This window comes from Labrus mixtus, chromosome 21, assembly GCF_963584025.1.
Source record: "Labrus mixtus chromosome 21, fLabMix1.1, whole genome shotgun sequence".
In the NCBI taxonomy this organism is placed as follows: domain Eukaryota; kingdom Metazoa; phylum Chordata; class Actinopteri; order Labriformes; family Labridae; genus Labrus; species Labrus mixtus.
The window spans coordinates 11792653-11811376 of record NC_083632.1 but is presented as its reverse complement, the minus strand read 5'-3'; the positions used below and the strand labels follow the sequence as shown (position 1 = coordinate 11811376).

The following is an 18724-nucleotide window of genomic DNA, read 5'->3' as shown; positions in this document are numbered from 1 at the left end:
AAATTCTTTGCAGTCAGTTTTATCCTCATCCCTAAAACAAATTGTCAGACATTCAACAAGTTGAACATTTCAGATGTAACATTCAAACAACATGCTATTGTTGCTGGTTGCTGTACTGTTACTCTGATGCAGCAGGTTAAAGGGCATTTAGTCACACATCACCTCAACTTGACTCAATGTCTCTTCTTTTCATTGGAACACTGTGAATATAAACTGTTGTTCTCAAAAGCACAGTGGTCCAAAATAGAAACCCAGTAATAATTTATGAATTAAAAAGATGTTTGTCTGTTTTTTCATGAAATGAAAGATATTAGGTTTATAGACTCTTTCATGATGTAGACTTATAAACATAAAGCGACCCTTTACTCATTCCTTTGAACTATTTTACGGTTTGTGAGTTAAAAGTTAGCGCCCTCCAGTGGTAGCAACAAAGAAGACACACTTCACTCTTCAATCAAATAGACAGATTGGGGCAGGGTAACATATTTGACTAATAATTTTAAAAAGAAACTAATACTTATAATAATAATAATAATAATAATGATCCTAATAATACTTATCATAATAACAATAATAATAATAATAATAATAATAATAATGATCCTAATAATACTTATAATAATAATAATAATAATAATAATAATAATGATACTAATAATACTTATAATAATAATAATAATAATAATAATAATGATAATAATAATGCTATTATAAGCATTATTATTACTATATTAATAATAATACATATCGAGAGACAAGTTGCTCAGTAATGGAGATAGTAATTTATTCAAATAATCACTTATCCTTTCACATTAATAAGACATATTTATTGATTAAATACATTAAATTGAAATATTGACGTTTGATCAATACATCCGTACATGACTATCTTATATAAGAAGTGTATAACATGAAGGCAGTACAATAAGCTATCAAATATTTCCTATAACTTTATTTTATTGGTGTTGAATAATACTTAAGTATTAATCAAAATGAAAATTGACACAATATATATCTTAGAAATACAAAAAAAGAAGAACAAACATTTTTAATATAATAAACTTTTTACACAAACAGACAGACAGATAGATAGATAGACAGACAGATAGATATATAGATAGATAGATAGATAGATAGATAGATAGATAGATAGATAGATAGATAGATAATGAACATTTGAACAATATTTGATCAGACTTTAAGAAACTCGTCTCCTTCACAATAAGATGAGTTAATGAGTTACACATAATGACACAGCGTAAACATTTGACATATAAAGTGATATCTAGTAAATTCACTGACGAGCAAGATATTAACTGGACAAAATAGTTATATCTTAAATATACTGGTCCCTGAGTTTAATTCAGGTTTGACTGACACCTTTGAATAGGCCTGCATTTTTCCAAATCCCAAAGTTTCAGATGTTCAGTACATGTGTCATGGAAACAATTGAAATGACTGTTGGAAGCTTATAATTGATCACAGTTACATTCAAGCTCTGCGAGTCATTGTGGTGAAAGGACATCTAATTCATGTTTCTGTATACATAATGCTATAATAAGGAATTAAAGAGGTTGTGTTATTTAACCCTTATTAATATAACCGTCTTCCATTGTCATTGGTGACGTAAGGGTTGGTGTACCCCTCCTTGGCGGAGTACGGGTTGTTCTGAGGGCGATTCTGGGCGTACGGGTTGTTCTGGGGTCGAGCCTGTGTGTATGGGTTTATGTCGTCAGGGTCATCATAGAGCCGCTACAATGAAAGGAGTATATTTAGTTTTGATTAGTAAAGTGCAAAACAAATATTAACCGACCAATATCCAACACAAACAGAGGCAAAATAACTTTTCACATGTAGGCTCCTGAAAATGTCAAAATGTTCAGGAGCGGGGATTGCTTAGATGTACTATAAGGCCCAGGGCCACAGCTATCACATACTCCAAATTAATTTTCCTGAATTTGACCTGCTGTGTTTTCACATTGCGTAACCCCAACTTCTTGTAAAAAAAAATGTACAAGAGAGCTGTTAGGGTGAAAGATTTGGTCGTTTACGTTTGCAAATGCATATCAATCCAAAAACTTTGTGACATTTTCAGGAGTTTTGTGCATTTGTGATAAAGGCTATACTAACCGGGTTCCTCCCATTAGGGACCAGGTTTTGCCGGCTGCTGCTAGGAGTCATCTACATGTTGGTCCTGCATCTCATGCTCATTCTGCGGTTCAGGAAGGCATAGGTGTTAAAAGGTTAATGACTTGCATGAAGAAGAGAGAATATGACAAAAACATGACAGAGATGAAAAAGTAATGACAAATTGTTTAATGAGTAGATGGAAAACGTACCTGCGTGCCAATACAACCATAACAATGGCTGAGATGAGCAGCAGTCCTACAACAACAGACACGACTACCAGCGCAAGTTGCCATGCTAAAACAACACAAGACAAGGAGATCAATAACATGGCTTTGCCAGGTTCAAAACAATCTCATCCTGCTCTCTTTTAACAGCCAAATGTATCACTAATCAAGAGTTAAATGTAAATGAAGGCTGTTTTGGTAGTTATTCACTTTGTCTGGCTGGCTTCAGTGGTTTAATGCATCAAAAGGCATTAAGAAAGAGTTGATCATGTCACTGATGGTCTGGTTTGCTCTTGTAATTGTAATAAAGAGACTCAAGAATTCATTTTAATCTGTTAACTGTTTAAAAAAGAACCCATAAAAAGGAGATCCAAGTTTTATATGACATTCTATTTTACACATTAAATATTTGTAGTGGTCTCAAAAGAGTTTAAGAGAGTTTATTTTAAAAGTCAAAGAAGACTTGTAGATAAATTACCTTCCCTTTATTCAAGTGTATTAGTGTAGAAACCATGTGACCTACACTGAAATACTGAAAATTGTATATTAAGGACCCGTGCAGTCCAGGATTTTCATGTTAAACATCTTCATTCTAAAGGAGCAAAAGTCTCTGACAGCAATTTAAACCTTCACTTCTAATGTGATCAAATTTGACAATTTTGATATTTTATAAGTTGAAATATTTCAGCAGGATCGTGTATTGCATTTGCCAGGTTTTGCATATGAGCATGATTTTTTTTAGGGAATGTCGGGAGAAAGTTACATTTGGAAAGCTTAAAGCTCCTATATGGAAATTATAGCTGGTGATGAAAGAAACTGAAATTAATACTAATGTCACTTTATGTGCTCCAAAAACAAACAAAACGATAAGTGACAGGGGTTATTTTTCTTATATTGTAACTTTTAATGCCTGAAACTGCTGACACAGGGTAGATGTCAGACAGGTAAATTGACAGCACGCTGAAGAAAAAGCATTGTTTTATATTATCTACAGAAAATGTACAGAATGAGTGAGAAATTTGACTGTTAAAATAAATCAGGATGACTTTTTTGGAATAAAATAGACACTCATGTGTACAGGACAATATCAACATAGAGATTAGACATACTGCTCTGTCCACAAGGGGCGCCAAAATCAACACAAACTGAAAGTTTCTCACAGGAACTTTAAGTTATTAAGTCCCTTATGACGAGGCATAACTGATTCACTTTAATATCATCTTGTGTTTGTTTTTTTTTTCATTCATATTCAAACATACTGTACTGTATACTCACATTCATTGCAGTTTAAGCCAGAATAACCAAATGTACAACTGGAAAAAAAAGATCATTCATTTTACAATTTCACTCTCTATAAACACAGAGCATATTAACATCTCTCTTGGCTTTTACCTCCTTACTATGCTTGGCATTAGACTCTTGAAAATCTGACTAGATAATTTTAACCTTTTGAACAGATGATATGACACTGAAGTACTTACGCGACACAACCACTGGGCCCAGCTTTTTGCCCACTGGGACAAGCTGCAAAAGTAGAAAAAGTGGAGATAGTTTGTAGTTTAGTCCAAGGAAGGTTGTTACATTCTGTGACACACACACTCACTGACACACAGACACATTCTTTCTCTCTCTGTCTCACTTCCACTCACTAATGCCCTCCTTACCAACGCATACTCTGTCGCTGTAGCTCGTCTTAATGTAGTCGTCCTTACATGAACAGTCAAAAGATCCATCCTTGCCAGTGCAATCAGTGGTTTCCACATCACAAGGTTTTGAAGTACACAGGTCATCCTCTTTAAATACAAGAAAATAAGATTAACATACAGTATCTAACGCAAATAAGGCATACAATACGCACACAACAAAAACGTTAATGCATTTATTAGCTCAAATAGTGATTTAAAAAACAGTAAATATCTTGACAATGTTAAAACAATGTAAAATGCCCCCCCCCTCTCTATCATAATTAGTTTGATACTTGATATGGGTCAATGTTAATTTATTTCAGACTATACTGCAACAACACATCAAAACTATTCATTTGTGTCTTTCTTAAAGAAAATCTATGTCTTGCTTGAATTTTTCATAGATAACTCCCAGCATCAAGCAAAATGCCCAGACTTACTACCTGAATATGAGTAAAAAAACATACCTTTAAAAGCTGCCCCATTCAGGATAGAGTCTTTAGATGAGTCTTTAATCGCCTTTTTCAATGTTTCTGTAATTGTTTTAGTATCAATGACAGCTGCTGGCTCAAAGATGTTCTCTACTTCAGCCAAGATACCTGACGTCGCCCTGAACCACACTCTGACACTACTAGTGGACCTTTATGGAAAAAAATACATGTAATGATTATCATATTCTGTAATTTTTAGGTTCTTTGGAATTAAGTGTAATGCAAGAAGTATTGTTCTGGATGGAGAGACAGTCAGATGGTATAAAAAACCCATCATCAGTCACTTACTTCAGTTTCAGCACTATAGATTTAGAGTAGCCAGTAGTTGACTTAAAAACATCGTCCAGCTGTGTTTTGGAAAGAAAACATAATTGTGTTCAGGCTCACTTGAATGAAATTACTTTCATAGATATTGTGCAGCAACATGGTACATTTATCACAACACAAATCAGGTTTACTACCTATGTCAGATAAGTATGATGCACAAGCACTGTTATACTGTAGTGGTTGTCCTTATAAACACACAGTGGATTAAAGAGGAGTGAAATAATTGCCAACCTCTGTAACAACGCCTTTAGACACATTCAGAAAGTCTTCTGATGTGGGGTCTGCATGGTTTGAATTGTACTGGTTTGTCAGGGTCAGTTGTCCAGGGAAAACCTTGGCTAAAACAGGAAATATAGTCGGAAGAAGTATAGTCAGATTCATTTTTGAAAGGATATACAACAACTTGGAAATACATTTGATCACTTTTTTTGTTGTTGCTGATAGGTAGATGAGAAGAACCCACTCATGTCTGTCCTATTTATATATGGCAAGAACTAGCAGCAATTTAGCCTAGCATTATGGTTGTAATTTTCTGACCTCTAAGCAGAGGCAGGCTAGCTGTTTTTCTTTTCCGTCTTAGCGCACCAGCACCAACACCAGTCTAGACTCCAACAAGGGGGTATGCTATCTTGCACTAAGCCTCAAAAACCCCTTCAATTACATGAAGACATCTCACTGGAGTGTTATCACCAAAGATATTGCACTTTATTTTACCAAACTTGTAACAGTGTAAAATAAAATGGTAAACACAATAGTTAAGCACACCTAAACTATCACCGTAATTCTAAACTAGGCTAACTGTCTCCTAGCTTGGGCTTTGGAGATGTACCAGAAAAATTGTGTCTAACATCTTCCTTAATAATAATTTTTGATACTGCCAAACATTTTGCATAACCATCAGTATTTAAGATATTGACTAATGTAGCACAGGTCCTCTAAAGTTGCTTCAATTTTGTACATTCTGATACCAACAGGTTCACATAAATAAGCTTCCATCAAAATGACTGCTGGGGACATATGAGAAATCACTTCTCCTGTTTGTCTAAATATTCTAATATCCCAAAGATACATACACTTTGGTTTTGTATTAAGTGTTCTTTAAAAACTTTTGCATTGAGTATCAACGTCATAAAAGTGGTATGCAGAAAATAAAAAACTTACCACTCTCACAAGTGCTGCTGTCTTTATTGTAGACCCTACCAGGCAAACACAGGCATTCAAACATTTGATTGAAATGAGGTACACAGGTGCTACCACCGCCGCATGGGTTTGACTCACATGGGCCTTTGAAGGCAAAGGGGAAAAAATACAGATAACAATAAGTGTCTGCAGCGCTATATAAGAACATAAAATAATGACACCTTGGAAACTGAAATTTTCAGTTTTTTGACTATGGAAAATATACCTGGAAGTGGTTTTGTTGGAGCTGGTGTTAATGGTGGTTTTGTGGATGGACGATCTGGTGTTACTTGAGGTGTTGCCGATGAACCACCTGGACCTGCCGTTGTTTCTTGAGTTGTTGCCGATGAACCACCTGGATCTGCCGTTGTTTCTTGCGATGTTGGGACTAGTGTACCATTTGCTTCTGTTGTTGCTTGAGGTGTTGGGACTGGTGGACCATCAGCGGCTGTTGCTGCTTGAGGTGCTGTGGATGGACACACATCAGCTTCAGTTGTTGCTTGAGGAAAGGATGGCTATAGCAACAAATTGTAGCACTGATCATTGATAACCTGCCAATAGTTTTTTCATCCACTGCTGAATGTGACATACTGACAAATTAAACAGAAGGAAAATACTACTGCACTAAAATAACATATTTAACAGATTTTTCTTGCATTGGCAATGCAATCTATAAGACATCATAGATGAGAGGAAGAAATTATACTGATTGTTTGAAAACAAACAATGAAAGTTTAGCCTCATCCTAAACAGAAGCCAAGGTACAATTTTGTACAGTCTAACAAAGGGCAGATCCTGGGGGGGGCTTAACCCCTGCCATATCTTATATAAAAATTGTGAGAAAAAAACCAGACTGTTCACTGTGTTTAAAGCTGAGAATAGTGGAATGTTATGTTTTACTCCTACATACAGCCCGAATAACAGATCCACTGGTTTCATTGTTATCAGAGTTTCTCCTTTAATACGTTGCAGCCTTCTGGCACCAACAGGAGGTAATGGGACAATCCAGTGTTGCATTCAATAAAGCTGAGACTATGCATTGAAAGAATTAACACACTGATGTTCTTTTTTTTGTTTTTTAAACCCAATAACAGGCACATGTACATATTTGTACTGAGGTAAAAATCAAGATTTGGAAGACATTAAGATCATGATCGGACTGTCTCAATCCTGTAATTCATGCCAAAACGGGTTGGAGATGAATAATTTCCAAATTCAGGTTGAATTATTGTTTGAGAAAACTGTCCAACAATTCATTAAAACTAAAACACACTTGTATGTGTACGTCCTTTTAAAGTATCCAGATTACATGATTTTTGCCCATTCATGAGCCTGGAAACAAAAAACAGGTCCCTCACCCTTCCTGTAACAGTCTCCCTGAGCTCATTTAGGACTTTAAGTAAAGCATTAACCAGACAAGAGGTGTTACGGGGAAGAGAGGGAGACTTCCCTGACTGCAACAGACTTAGAAAGAAAGGTAGGTGAGCAAAAATGGTCATAAGGTAATTTAAATTATCTGCACCAAACCAAACTGTCAGGTAAAAATGGTTGTCAGGAATTACTTGAATAATTAATTGTTATCTTGATTTTAAACTATATTATATATTATATATTATATAACAATATTATAACTTCCAGCGCCGACGCGAGTGGCCGCCTATCCAGTAGCTCCTTGTAACAAATGTTTCATGTCATGTACGTCTTGTACCTTCTACTGGATGCTTTGAATTTCCCTTGGGATCAATAAAGTATCTATCTATCTAAAGATGTAATTTAAAAAAACACACAACCCCCAAACTTCTAATCACCTGTACAATTTCCTTTTCAGAGATTTGTATCTAACAAATCTAGATTTGAAATAATTTAGCATTTAAGGTTAAATAAAATCTTAAGGGCTTACTTACCAAGACAGGCTGCAACTAGCCAAATGAGTGAGAAGAGTTTGAAGTTTGGAGCCATTAGAATAAAATTTAAGGATTAAATGTAAACACAGGGGGAAAAAAGCCAATCAGGACTGTGAGTGGATGGCTCACCACTCGCGTTAAAACCTTGGCTGTTTAGAGCTGAGGTGTCCTCATCTGGATGTTTTAATCATTAGTCACTCCTCAGAGGGCGGCACTGTGCTAAAGTACATGTCAGAAAAGAAAAGAAGAATGGGTTTAGTAGTCTTCCATGACATAGACATGGTTAAATCACTTTACTTTCTGTTGAATAAATCCCCATGAACCCTCTACAAATTACCATGAAATATGAGTTGAGATAATGTTGACAAAATAATCATATTAAAGCTCCTGTGAGACGTTTTTAAAAAGGTTATGAAACAGACTGAAGTGAATCCTGAAGCCTCTTTATGACCCAGAAAAGCAAACAAGACCATCAATGACTATTTCTTTATTATTATTTGTAATGCCTGCAATCGCCAGATATACCAAAAGATCTGCAGCTTGAAATTATTCTTTCACATGATACATCTTCAGGTCATTTTTCACATAGCATTCAGCACTATTATTTAAATTCATGTTATTAATGTTGTTCACAGTTATTGCTAACACTCATGCAACCAGTTAGAGCAACAGTTGGACCAATTTGGATAAATTTGAAAACCATAAAAGCTAAACAAAATTATATTAATATCTGGATTTATATTGGACCCAACTGATGAGAAACACAACAGGAAGCATCGGCCTCTGCCAGTAAGTAATAAATGTTAAGATTATATGAATATAATCCACTCAAGTCAAGACTCTGTTCCAAATCAGAGGAGAACATTAACAGACAAACGTTATTATGATAGCGTGATATCACACACTAAACACAAGTGGCACGAACATATTTCCTGACTGAACTTTATCTCCGCAGCTGTAAATGTTTTTAACAGAGTTTGCTCAAATCTACAGATAACAAAACAAAACAAAAACAGTAGAATTCAGCTTTATCATTGAAAAAATATGTATTACATCCAAGGTTCAGTTTCTTTTTAGAATAAAAATCTCTGATTATAATGTACGTCTCCGCATTAGGCTGCATAAGTTACTAATATGGGGCAATGAGGAAAAGGAGGGTCAAAGATAACATTCCTCCAAGAGTTTATGAATTTATTGAACAACCTTGAGACAACTCATATACTCTGTTTTTTTCACAGGTTTTAAAAGGCCCCCACAACACCCCAGAAGAAGCTGTTTCCACGCAGTCTTTCACATGGTCACATCTGTATTTGCCGGTGATACACTGGCCTTCCCGACAAGTGAACTGGTCTGGGCTGCAGGTCCGCCCACCTGAACCAAAAACCATTTTAGTGGGTTTTGTTTCAATATAATGGCTCTATTGGGCATAATCCTTGTTATATGGAATGTTTAATGTGCTATAAGGGCATAATTTAACCTCAGCAAAGGATTAAAGGACCATGTTTGGATTATAATGTGTTTGCCTGTTAAAAATGTTTTAATAGTAAATAACAGTATAACTAGGATTTACATTAATTTGTTTTCTAAAAAAAGAAAATATTTATTGCATCATGTTGTGTGCAATTTGTTTAATTATTTAGATAATGCTCCATTTTAAAATTAAAATTTTAAAAACCATCTGATGATTTAACTCTGAACATTTTGTGAACATGAGCACTGAGCATCTGATACACAAATAATGAAATACCTAACACTTTGAGCGAATTTCCAGGAGAAATGAATTGAGATTTTGAAAATCACATTACTTGTTCATTGACAAGTCAAAGTGTTTGAGTGTATAACATCTTCCTGAAGACAATTGTTTCATATTTTCAGTCTGGCCTAAACAGCACAGTCTGCGTACCACAGGTTCTTTGTTCATCTGAGCCATCTGAGCAGTCTTCCTCTCCATCGCAGACAAATCCCGAAGAGATGCATTCACCGCTCGTCACACACTTAAATTCTTGCGAGGTGCATTGTTGAGGTGCTGACACAAAGAAAAACACATATATAGAGTTTCTAAATTTCCACAAAATAGTTTCTGTCCGGCTGATTGGTTGTAATACTCACGACAGTTCAGCTCATCTGAGTCATCTGTGCAGTCTTTAGTACCATCACATCTCCAAGCTATGTCGATGCATTGTCCGCTCGTGCATTGAAACTCTGTACTACCACAACGTCCTGACAAATACAAACACAAAGACAGAATGGTACATTATAACATACATCAGCATTCATCTTTTAGGGACTTTGATTAAGCTCAACATTCATTGTTTTAGTCCAAGAGGTCATTCACACCTCCAAAGTGGTTTAAATCATGTGGGGGCCACTTTAACATGTCAGATGTCCATGTAATTGAAAATAAAGTGTATTTTACTGTTTCCTTGACAAATGAGTTACTTTGTTTATGACACCTGTAGTGACACGCTCTGTGTAACATTTGAACCTTAAAACATGTGATTTGGCCATTAAACGATAGTTAAATCTTCACCATGAAATCCCAGTCAATCTTATGACCTTGGAGGATACAACCCTTCACTGGCAATACAGTATATGTCTGAATAAGCATACAGGGATGTGCTTTGTATATAGACCATCTTTCTGCATTCATAGCTTCTTTTATGACTTAAAATGTGAAAAAATGAGTTAAGGTACTGTAAATGTAATGTTTCTATAACAGCGGTAATCAAAGACTTTGAAATAGCAACACTTTTACCATTACTTTCTGCACAATACATATTTACATTTCATGCTTGAGCACACTTTTTAAATCGATTTTAATTTCCAGTGATTGCTTAATTGTTTTTATAATGTACACCATTGTAATTATTTATTTAAAATGAGTGTCAAAATACTCAATTGCCACATTTGCATGAACCCTTATACTATACCTCAGAAAGTCTATATCTACCTATTTGTTATTTATTAAACATTTAAAAGTACATATTGTGTTTGAAATAGCACTATAATGGTTCAAAAACACATTATTTTAAAAATTGTTATAGTCTTATTCCACTCTCAATACGTAGTTCAACAAAGTTTTAAGTAAAGAAAAAAAACATTTGAATGTGAAATCAAGAATAAGCACCTTGAGTAAGCTGAATCCCTTGAGACACCAGTAGAAGACATAGAAGGTGGAGACCGTTAAGGCCCATAATTAATTTGGGTGTTAGTTTGACAAATTTTGTACGCTCATGCTAAATCTGAGCCTGCTTATCCAAATGAGCTCTCGGACAGACACTGACTTTGGGATTGAGATGTATGACCATGGAGAAACCAGCAGACCAACAATGTGACAGGGAGGATTACAGCTTTTTATGGCTCACTCCTTTACATAAAACTCATCTAAGATTAACTTTCACCTTTTGCTATGTTTGTCTACATCAGCAAGAAAAAGTAACCACTCATTTATGTGTAACAATGTAGCTGGAAGATCAAACTGTCTTTCTCTGAAACCAAGACAATATTGTTTTATTATTTTGTCTTGAATAGAAATTCCACACAAGTGACCTGCATTTTTTATTTGATAACCTAACGCAGGTTTTTCACCAGTTTTCCATCAGTGCTGCTTTGTTAAAGACTTCTTAGATAACCATTTATATCCAAATGTTTTATTGTTTTAAGCTCTGGAAACATTTAGCATGCTTTGCATATTTGACTTGCTGTAAATTAATTGCTGCCAAATACAATATTCCTGCAATCATTTTATCATAGTATTATTGTAGTTAAGTTTTTTGTAAATACATTTTTAAATGCTAAAGGATTCATCTTTGATTTGATTCAGCATGCATTGTTTTAGTTGAAGATGTTATTCACAACTGCTACATATGTGTTTAAGGTGGACAGTGATGCTGTTATAAATTTAGAAATACTATATGCGGTATGCTAGTATCAAACCATTGCCATGTATCTGAGACATTATATTGAGAATCCTTATTAGTAGTTTCTATTTATCTCTTTATGGCATTTAAGCCCGTGTGACCTTGCCAAAGTAAAACTGCTTTGCTTGTTTATTGGAAATGCTGCAAGAGTAAAGGGCATAATGAAAATTCTTTGCAGTCAGTTTTATCCTCATCCCTAAAACAAATTGTCAGACATTCAACAAGTTGAACATTTCAGATGTAACATTCAAACAACATGCTATTGTTGCTGGTTGCTGTAGTGTTACTCTGATGCAGCAGGTTAAAGGGCATTTAGTCACACATCACCTCAACTTGACTCAATGTCTCTTCTTTTCATTGGAACACTGTGAATATAAACTGTTGTTCTCAAAAGCACAGTGGTCCAAAATAGAAACCCAGTAATAATTTATGAATTAAAAAGATGTTTGTCTGTTTTTTCATGAAATGAAAGATATTAGGTTTATAGACTCTTTCATGATGTAGACTTATAAACATAAAGCGACCCTTTACTCATTCCTTTGAACTATTTTACGGTTTGTGAGTTAAAAGTTAGCGCCCTCCAGTGGTAGCAACAAAGAAGACACACTTCACTCTTCAATCAAATAGACAGATTGGGGCAGGGTAACATATTTGACTAATAATTTTAAAAAGAAACTAATACTTATTATAATAATAATAATAATAATGATCCTAATAATACTTATCATAATAACAATAATAATAATAATAATAATAATAATGATCCTAATAATACTTATAATAATAATAATAATAATAATAATAATGATACTAATAATACTTATAATAATAATAATAATAATGATACTAAAAATACTTATAATAATAATAATAATGATCCTAATAATACTTATAATAATAATAATAATAATAATAATGATACTAATAATACTTATAATAATAATAATAATAATAATAATAATAATAATAATAATAATGATACTAATAATGCTATTATAAGCATTATTATTACTATATTAATAATAATACATATCGAGAGACAAGTTGCTCAGTAATGGAGATAGTAATTTATTCAAATAATCACTTATCCTTTCACATTAATAAGACATATTTATTGATTAAATACATTAAATTGAAATATTGACGTTTGATCAATACATCCGTACATGACTATCTTGAAGGCAGTACAATAAGCTATCAAATATTTCCTATAACTTTATTTTATTGGTGTTGAATAATACTTAAGTATTAATCAAAATGAAAATTGACACAATATATATCTTAGAAATACAAAAAAAGAAGAACAAACATTTTTAATATAATAAACTTTTTACACAAACAGACAGACAGATAGATAGATAGACAGACAGATAGATATATAGACAGATAGATAGATAGATAGATAGATAGATAGATAGATAGATAGATAGATAGATAGATAGATAGATAATGAACATTTGAACAATATTTGATCAGACTTTAAGAAACTCGTCTCCTTCACAATAAGATGAGTTAATGAGTTACACATAATGACACAGCGTAAACATTTGACATATAAAGTGATATCTAGTAAATTCACTGACGAGCAAGATATTAACTGGACAAAATAGTTATATCTTAAATATACTGGTCCCTGAGTTTAATTCAGGTTTGACTGACACCTTTGAATAGGCCTGCATTTTTCCAAATCCCAAAGTTTCAGATGTTCAGTACATGTGTCATGGAAACAATTGAAATGACTGTTGGAAGCTTATAATTGATCACAGTTACATTCAAGCTCTGCGAGTCATTGTGGTGAAAGGACATCTAATTCATGTTTCTGTATACATAATGCTATAATAAGGAATTAAAGAGGTTGTGTTATTTAACCCTTATTAATATAACCGTCTTCCATTGTCATTGGTGACGTAAGGGTTGGTGTACCCCTCCTTGGCGGAGTACGGGTTGTTCTGAGGGCGATTCTGGGCGTACGGGTTGTTCTGGGATCGAGCCTGTGTGTATGGGTTTATGTCGTCAGGGTCATCATAGAGCCGCTACAATGAAAGGAGTATATTTAGTTTTGATTAGTAAAGTGCAAAACAAATATTAACCGACCAATATCCAACACAAACAGAGGCAAAATAACTTTTCACACGTAGGCTCCTGAAAATATCAAAATGTTCAGGAGCGGGGATTGCTTAGATGTACTATAAGGCCCAGGGCCACAGCTATCACATACTCCAAATTAATTTTCCTGAATTTGACCTGCTGTGTTTTCACATTGCGTAACCCCAACTTCTTGTAAAAAAAATGTACAAGAGAGCTGTTAGGGTGAAAGATTTGGTCGTTTACGTTTGCAAATGCATATCAATCCAAAAACTTTGTGACATTTTCAGGAGTTTTGTGCATTTGTGATAAAGGCTATACTAACCGGGTTCCTCCCATTAGGGACCAGGTTTTGCCGGCTGTTGCTCGGAGTCATCTCCAGGTGGGTCCTGCGGTCCATGTTGCTTGTTGTCATGGCCCGAGGGATTCTAGGCACCCCGGCGCTAGCATAGGCGTTGGCTGATCCATTCACCGAAGGTGCTCGGGTGTTGGCTGTGCTGTTGACCAATGGTGCTTTTGCAGAAAAGTTGCTGACATTAGGCTTTGCCGTGCCTTCATCTTTCATTTTCTTGGAGCTCTTCTTGCCAGATCTAACAAGATAAAACAATAATTTTATAATTGATAAATTGGTAAACAGATTTTAATTTAGTTTAAATATTTGCAAGATGTGTTTTAATGTGTCCAAATTAAAATGGAAAATAACACTAGTTATAAATGCTACCCTGTCAAGGTTTAAAAGGTTAATGACTTGCATGAAGAAGAGAGAATATGACAAAAACATGACAGAGATGAAAAAGTAATGACAAATTGTTTAATGAGTAGATGGAAAACGTACCTGCGTGCCAATACAACCATAACAATGGCTGAGATGAGCAGCAGTCCTCCAACAACAGACACGACTACCAGCGCAAGTTGCCATGCTAAAACAACACAAGACAAGGAGATCAATAACATGGCTTTGCCAGGTTCAAAACAATCTCATCCTGCTCTCTTTTAACAGCCAAATGTATCACTAATCAAGAGTTAAATGTAAATGAAGGCTGTTTTGGTAGTTATTCACTTTGTCTGGCTGGCTTCAGTGGTTTAAGGCATCAAAAGGCATTAAGAAAGAGTTGATCATGTCACTGATGGTCTGGTTTGCTCTTGTAATTGTAATAAAGAGACTCAAGAATTCATTTTAATCTGTTAACTGTTTAAAAAAGAACCCATAAAAAGGAGATCCAAGTTTTATATGACATTCTATTTTACACATTAAATATTTGTAGTGGTCTCAAAAGAGTTTAAGAGAGTTTATTTTAAAAGTCAAAGAAGACTTGTAGATAAATTACCTTCCCTTTATTCAAGTGTATTAGTGTAGAAACCATGTGACCTACACTGAAATACTGAAAATTGTATATTAAGGACCCGTGCAGTCCAGGATTTTCATGTTAAACATCTTCGTTCTAAAGGAGCAAAAGTCTCTGACAGCAATTTAAACCTTCACTTCTAATGTGATCAAATTTGACAATTTTGATATTTTATAAGTTGAAATATTTCAGCAGGATCGTGTATTGCATTTGACAGGTTTTGCATATGAACATGATTTTTTTTAGGGAATGTCAGGAGAAAGTTACATTTGGAAAGCTTAAAGCTCCTATATGGAAATTATAGCTGGTGATGAAAGAAACTGAAATTAATACTGATGTCACTTTATGTGCTCCCAAAAACAAACAAAACGATAAGTGACAGGGGTTATTTTTCTTATATTGTAACTTTTAATGCCTGAAACTGCTGACACAGGGTAGATGTCAGACAGGAAAATTGACAGCACGCTGAAGAAAAAGCATTGTTTTATATTATCTACAGAAAATGTACAGAATGAGTGAGAAATTTGACTGTTAAAATAAATCAGGATGACTTTTTTGGAATAAAATAGACACTCATGTGTACAGGACAATATCAACATAGAGATTAGACATACTGCTCTGTCCACAAGGGGCGCCAAAATCAACACAAACTGAAAGTTTCTCACAGGAACTTTAAGTTATTAAGTCCCTTATGACGAGGCATAACTGATTCACTTTAATATCATCTTGTGTTTTTGTTTTTTTTCATTCATATTCAAACATACTGTACTGTATACTCACATTCATTGCAGTTTAAGCCAGAATAACCAAATGTACAACTGGAAAAAAAAGATCATTCATTTTACAATTTCACTCTCTATAAACACAGAGCATATTAACATCTCTCTTGGCTTTTACCTCCTTACTATGCTTGGCATAAGACTTTTGAAAATCTGACTAGATAATTTTAACCTTTTGAACAGATGATATGACACTGAAGTACTTACGCGACACAACCACTGGGCCCAGCTTTTTGCCCACTGGGACAAGCTGCAAAAGTAGAAAAAGTGGAGATAGTTTGTAGTTTAGTCCAAGGAAGGTTGTTACATTCTGTGACACACACACTCACTGACACACAGACACATTCTTTCTCTCTCTGTCTCACTTCCACTCACTAATGCCCTCCTTACCAACGCATACTTTGTCGCTGTAGATCGTCTTAATGTAGCCGTCCTTACATGAACAGTCAAAAGATCCATCCTTGCCAGTGCAATCAGTGGTTTCCACATCACAAGGTTTTGAAGTACACAGGTCATCCTCTTTAAATACAGGAAAATAAGATTAACATACAGTATCTAACGCAAATAAGGCATACAATACGCACACAACAAAAACTTAATGCATTTATTAGCTCAAATAGTGATTTAAAAAACAGTAAATATCTTGACAATGTTAAAACAATGTAAAATGCCCCCCCCCCCTATCATAATTAGTTTGATACTTGATATGGGTCAATGTTAATTTATTTCAGACTATACTGCAACAACACATCAAAACTATTCATTTGTGTCTTTCTTAAAGAAAATCTATGTCTTGCTTGAATTTTTCATAGATAACTCCCAGCATCAAGCAAAATGCCCAGACTTACTACCTGAATATGAGTAAAAAACTTACCTTTAAAAGCTGCCCCATTCAGGATAGAGTCTTTAGATGAGTCTTTAATCGCCTTTTTCAATGCTTCTGTAATTGTTTTAGTATCAATGACAGCTGCTGGCTCAAAGATGTTCTCTACTTCAGCCAAGATACCTGGCGTCGCCCTGAACCACACTCTGACACTACTAGTGGACCTTTATGGAAAAAAATACATGTAATGATTATCATATTCTGTAATTTTTAGGTTCTTTGGAATTAAGTGTAATGCAAGAAGTATTGTTCTGGGTGGAGAGACAGTCAGATGGTATAAAAAACCCATCATCAGTCACTTACTTCAGTTTCAGCACTATAGATTTAGAGTAGCCAGTAGTTGACTTAAAAACATTGTCCAGCTGTGTTTTGGAAAGAAAACATAATTGTGTTCAGGCTCACTTGAATGAAATTACTTTCATAGATATTGTGCAGCAACATGGTACATTTATCACAACACAAATCAGGTTTACTACCTATGTCAGATAAGTATGATGCACAAGCACTGTTATACTGTAGTGGTTGTCCTTATAAACACACAGTGGATTAAAGAGGAGTGAAATAATTGCCAACCTCTGTAACAACGCCTTTAGACACATTCAGAAAGTCTTCTGATGTGGGGTCTGCATGGTTTGAATTGTACTGGTTTGTCAGGGTCAGTTGTCCAGGGAAAACCTTGGCTAAAACAGGAAATATAGTCGGAAGAAGTATAGTCAGATTCATTTTTGAAAGGATATACAACAACTTGGAAATACATTTGATCACTTTTTTTGTTGTTGCTGATAGGTAGATGAGAAGAACCCACTCATGTCTGTCCTATTTATATATGGCAAGAACTAGCAGCAATTTAGCCTAGCATTATGGTTGTAATTTTCTGACCTCTAAGCAGAGGCAGGCTAGCTGTTTTTCTTTTCAGTCTTAGCGCACCAGCACCAACACCGGTCTAGACTCCAACAAGGGGGTATGCTATCTTGCACTAAGCCTCAAAAACCCCTTCAATTACATGAAGACATCTCACTGGAGTGTTATCACCAAAGATATTGCACTTTATTTTACCAAACTTGTAACAGTGTAAAATAAAATGGTAAACACAATAGTTAAGCACACCTAAACTATCACCGTAATTCTAAACTAGGCTAACTGTCTCCTAGCTTGGGCTTTGGAGATGTACCAGAAAAATTGTGTCTAACATCTTCCTTAATAATAATTTTTGATACTGCCAAACATTTTGCATAACCATCAGTATTTAAGATATTGACTAATGTAGCACAGGTCCTCTAAAGTTGCTTCAATTTTGTACATTCTGATACCAACAGGTTCACATAAATAAGCTTCCATCAAAATGACTGCTGGGGACATATGAGAAATCACTTCTCCTGTTTGTCCAAATATTCTAATATCCCAAAGATACATACACTTTGGTTTTGTATTAAGTGTTCTTTAAAAACTTTTGCATTGAGTAACAACCTCATAAAAGTGGTATGCAGAAAAGAAAAAACTTACCACTCTCACAAGTGCTGCTGTCTTTATTGTAGACCCTACCAGGCAAACACAGGCATTCAAACATTTGATCGAAACGAGGTTCACAGGTGCTACCATCGCCGCATGGGTTTGACTCACATGGGCCTTTGAAGGCAAAGGGGAAAAAATACAGATAACAATAAGTGTCTGCAGCGCTATATAAGAACATAAAATAATGACACCTTGGAAACTGAAATTTTCAGTTTTTTGACTATGGAAAATATACCTGGAAGTGGTTTTGTTGGAGCTG

At 34.8% G+C, this 18724-nt stretch overlaps 2 protein-coding genes and 1 long non-coding RNA gene across 4 annotated transcripts; all 3 read right to left on the bottom strand.

Annotated features, from left to right (window-relative positions):
- Positions 1–767: 767 nt before the first annotated feature.
- LOC132955296 (mucin-13-like) lies at positions 768–18658 on the bottom strand. The gene is made up of 11 exons (XM_061028093.1): positions 18457–18658; positions 17527–17633; positions 17257–17315; positions 16945–17117; positions 16461–16589; positions 16278–16320; positions 16072–16109; positions 14781–14865; positions 14271–14535; positions 13815–13893; positions 768–1703 (listed from the first exon to the last, which is right to left on the bottom strand). The coding sequence occupies exons 1-11, from the start codon at positions 18641–18643 to the stop codon at positions 1594–1596; spliced, it is 1275 nt and encodes a 424-aa protein (XP_060884076.1). The 5' UTR covers positions 18644–18658; the 3' UTR covers positions 768–1593.
- On the bottom strand, positions 1708–8091 carry LOC132955297 (mucin-13-like). 2 transcript variants are annotated; one of them, XM_061028094.1, is made up of 11 exons: positions 7941–8086; positions 6263–6502; positions 6019–6141; positions 5089–5195; positions 4819–4877; positions 4507–4679; positions 4019–4147; positions 3836–3878; positions 3630–3667; positions 2131–2424; positions 1708–1752 (listed from the first exon to the last, which is right to left on the bottom strand). In XM_061028094.1, the coding sequence occupies exons 1-10, from the start codon at positions 7993–7995 to the stop codon at positions 2237–2239; spliced, it is 1155 nt and encodes a 384-aa protein (XP_060884077.1). In that variant the 5' UTR covers positions 7996–8086; the 3' UTR covers positions 1708–1752; positions 2131–2236. The 2 variants fall into 2 exon arrangements, with proteins under 2 accessions (XP_060884077.1, XP_060884078.1); XM_061028095.1 differs by lacking the exon at positions 4019–4147 and having other exon boundaries at positions 7941–8091.
- On the bottom strand, positions 15677–16065 carry LOC132955301 (uncharacterized). The gene is made up of 2 exons (XR_009665919.1): positions 15863–16065; positions 15677–15819 (listed from the first exon to the last, which is right to left on the bottom strand). It is a non-coding gene; the product is annotated as an uncharacterized LOC132955301 (long non-coding RNA).
- Positions 18659–18724: the final 66 nt, after the last annotated feature.